A 2,676-nucleotide genomic window follows, 5' to 3' on the forward strand; every position below is an offset into this window, starting at 1 on the left:
ACACACTTAAAAATTAAGGTTCTTGGTTGGCATCCATGGGTCCATTCCACAAAAAGTTCCTTATACACTCTTAAAAATAAAGGTGCTTCAAAAGGTTCTTCAAGCGATGCCATAGAAGAACCATTTTTGGTTCCACAAAGAACCATTCAGCCAAAGGTTCTTTAAAGAACCATCTCTTTCTTACCTTTTTAAAATCTGAAGAACCTTCTTTCGCCACAAAGAACCTTTTGTGAAACAGTAAGGTTCTCCAGATGTTAAAGGTTCTTTATGGAACCATTTAGACAAAAAGGTTCTTCTATGGCATCGTGAAGCACCTTTATTTTTAGTGTAGTGGAAAATAGTTATTTGGATTATTAAACTGCTCTTCATTATAAGAAAAAGATATAAAGATAAATAAATTCTTTTAAAATTCTCTGGGGAATCAAAAAATGGTTCTTCTACCTTTGTTTTTAAGAGTGTAACATCCATATAGGTATTTACATTGAACTCGAAATTACTTCAAATAATATGATGATATTATTTAGGTACATGTCCATACACGTGGTATTCACATGGTAACATGTCCAAAGCATCCTAGCAGGCCACTTTGTTGTTATTAGTACAACATAACAGAACAATAAGTCGTGTTATACTCTTTTACGCGCGGGTAAAACAAATCAAGATATAATAAGCGACCAAAAAAATATGATTTTAACCTTATTTTGCAGGGTGGAGAGCATTAATTGAATGTCCCAAATGTCCTCCCACTCGCAGCAGGACGGTACAATAGCGAACAGACAGGCAGCATTTGTGCAACTCGACTCCATCTCCCTCCCTCTCTCGCGCTCCTCCTGGCCAAAACAGCCGTGCTCCTCTCGTGCGCTTCATTCAGATGGATAACTTCAGGAACATGGCTATGCCAAACACTTCACTTTTACTGTTTGTTCTTCAAATGTGCGCTATTGCTTGGCAAGGTAAGACAATTTCGCCCAAACCCTCTATGCGGTTCTGTTTTTTTTTTGTGGTTTTGTGCGAAACTTTTTGGAGCGTTTCGACCGCGCGCGTTTGAATGGGATGCTGCAGTTACAGTATACTGTAAGATAATGATGTGTTTAAACTTCGGTGTTTAAACAGTTCTTTGTGTAATAGAGGGATATCGACTGTTTAAAGTTACTTAGACTCCATTTGTGAAGCGTGTTCACCTTTTCGCTTTTGAAAAGAGTTGAGTTTGTTATCAAAACACACTGCACGTGAGCCCATAAATATGTTTAGCTTGTTCAAACGTAGACACATGTACGTTACTGCAAATACATAATTGTAAAGTAATACACTATCTGCATTTATACATGCAGACGTCCGTTTTGGAATTTCTCATATCCTTATATGTTCAATTTGTTGAAAATGTTACTTAAACTGTTAAAACGGGCATATATGCCTTGATAGAAAACAGCAGGTGGACTAAGTGCTTTGAAACAGACATACTGTACTAGAAAATGACATTTATTATACTATTTAGTCCACTAATTATCCTATTTTATCTAGTAAAGCAAAGCAAATATGTTTAACTAAGCAAATATTTCAAACTGAGAGGTTTTATGTTCATAATTAGCCAATTAGCTGTTGCCTCTGGTTGTATTTTTTATGTCTGAAGTGGTTCAGATCATGCGACTGGTCACAAATACAGGCTTTGTGTGTCTGTGTTCAGATACAATCTGTGGAACTCTATTAAAGGGCGCTCAAAAATGTGATGATATGAGAGATTTTCACAGTGATAAGAAAGCTGTTCACAATGTGTAATATTCCATTTTTTAATTCATATTTTATTATATGTTTGTTGGCCTAAATTCTCAAAACAACCCTGATAATGCTTATATGTGTGCAAATTGCCCTGCAGGTCTCATTCTGTGTTGCGCTCTCTTTAGTACATGACCTAGTCCTAGACAACTACTGAACTAGCCCTTCTCATTAGGGAACAGATGATGGACCCCCACTGCATAATCCTCTCCTTGTCCATCTCTCTCTATCCCCTGTTGTGTCGTCCGTCTACTTTTTTGTCTACCTTTCTACACGGTTTTTCCATGCTCATCCCTTTTTTCTCTTTCTCTCATAACATATTTTGCTTGATGTGGAGCAGGACTGTCCTGTAATGCTGGTTTCTCCAAAGGGTTTTAATAAGCTTGTGTTAGTAAGGTCCCTCCAGTTCCCTAGCAGATGAACCAAAGCTATCTGTCCTGGCCTGGGATTATTGACTGAACACCCTGTTAGATAACAGCCCCTATGATTAAGAGGGGTCACCTTGCTCTCTCAATGTAGGGGGTGATTTTTCATCCAAGAACTTGACATTGAAAGTGTCATCCTTACAAATGATACTGACTGTGATGTAGATCATAGAATATGTACTTTAAAAAAGTGATTATTATTATTATTATTATTACTAGTATTATTTATTAGTAATTTTATTTTCCTTTTTATTTTCATTATGATTTTTTAAATGGTCAAATAATAATAATGATGATAATAAAACTAGAGCATAATAATATAAGATATAATAAATAATATATATTTATATAATAGTAATAATTTTCATATACACTGTATATATGTGTATATGTAAAATGATTAAAATAAAATGTGTACACTGTCACACCAAAAACCTGTTTATTTTATTTAATTAACCATAAATATTTAACCATGTAT

At 35.1% G+C, this 2,676-nt stretch overlaps 1 protein-coding gene across 1 annotated transcript in view; it reads left to right on the forward strand.

Annotated features, from left to right (window-relative positions):
• Positions 1-823: 823 nt before the first annotated feature.
• The window catches only part of LOC107600786 (cell surface glycoprotein MUC18-like), a 75,182-nt gene continuing 73,329 nt past the window's right edge, over positions 824-2,676 (forward strand). Inside the window, exon 1 of the mRNA XM_016292754.1 lies at positions 824-953. Within this exon, the coding sequence (XP_016148240.1) occupies positions 872-953 (82 nt within the window). The 5' untranslated portion in view covers positions 824-871. The remainder of the gene's footprint in view (positions 954-2,676) is intronic.

Source organism: Sinocyclocheilus grahami, unplaced genomic scaffold, assembly GCF_001515645.1.
Source record: "Sinocyclocheilus grahami isolate Dianchi unplaced genomic scaffold, SAMN03320097.WGS_v1.1 scaffold291.1, whole genome shotgun sequence".
Classification (NCBI taxonomy): Eukaryota; Metazoa; Chordata; class Actinopteri; order Cypriniformes; family Cyprinidae; genus Sinocyclocheilus; species Sinocyclocheilus grahami.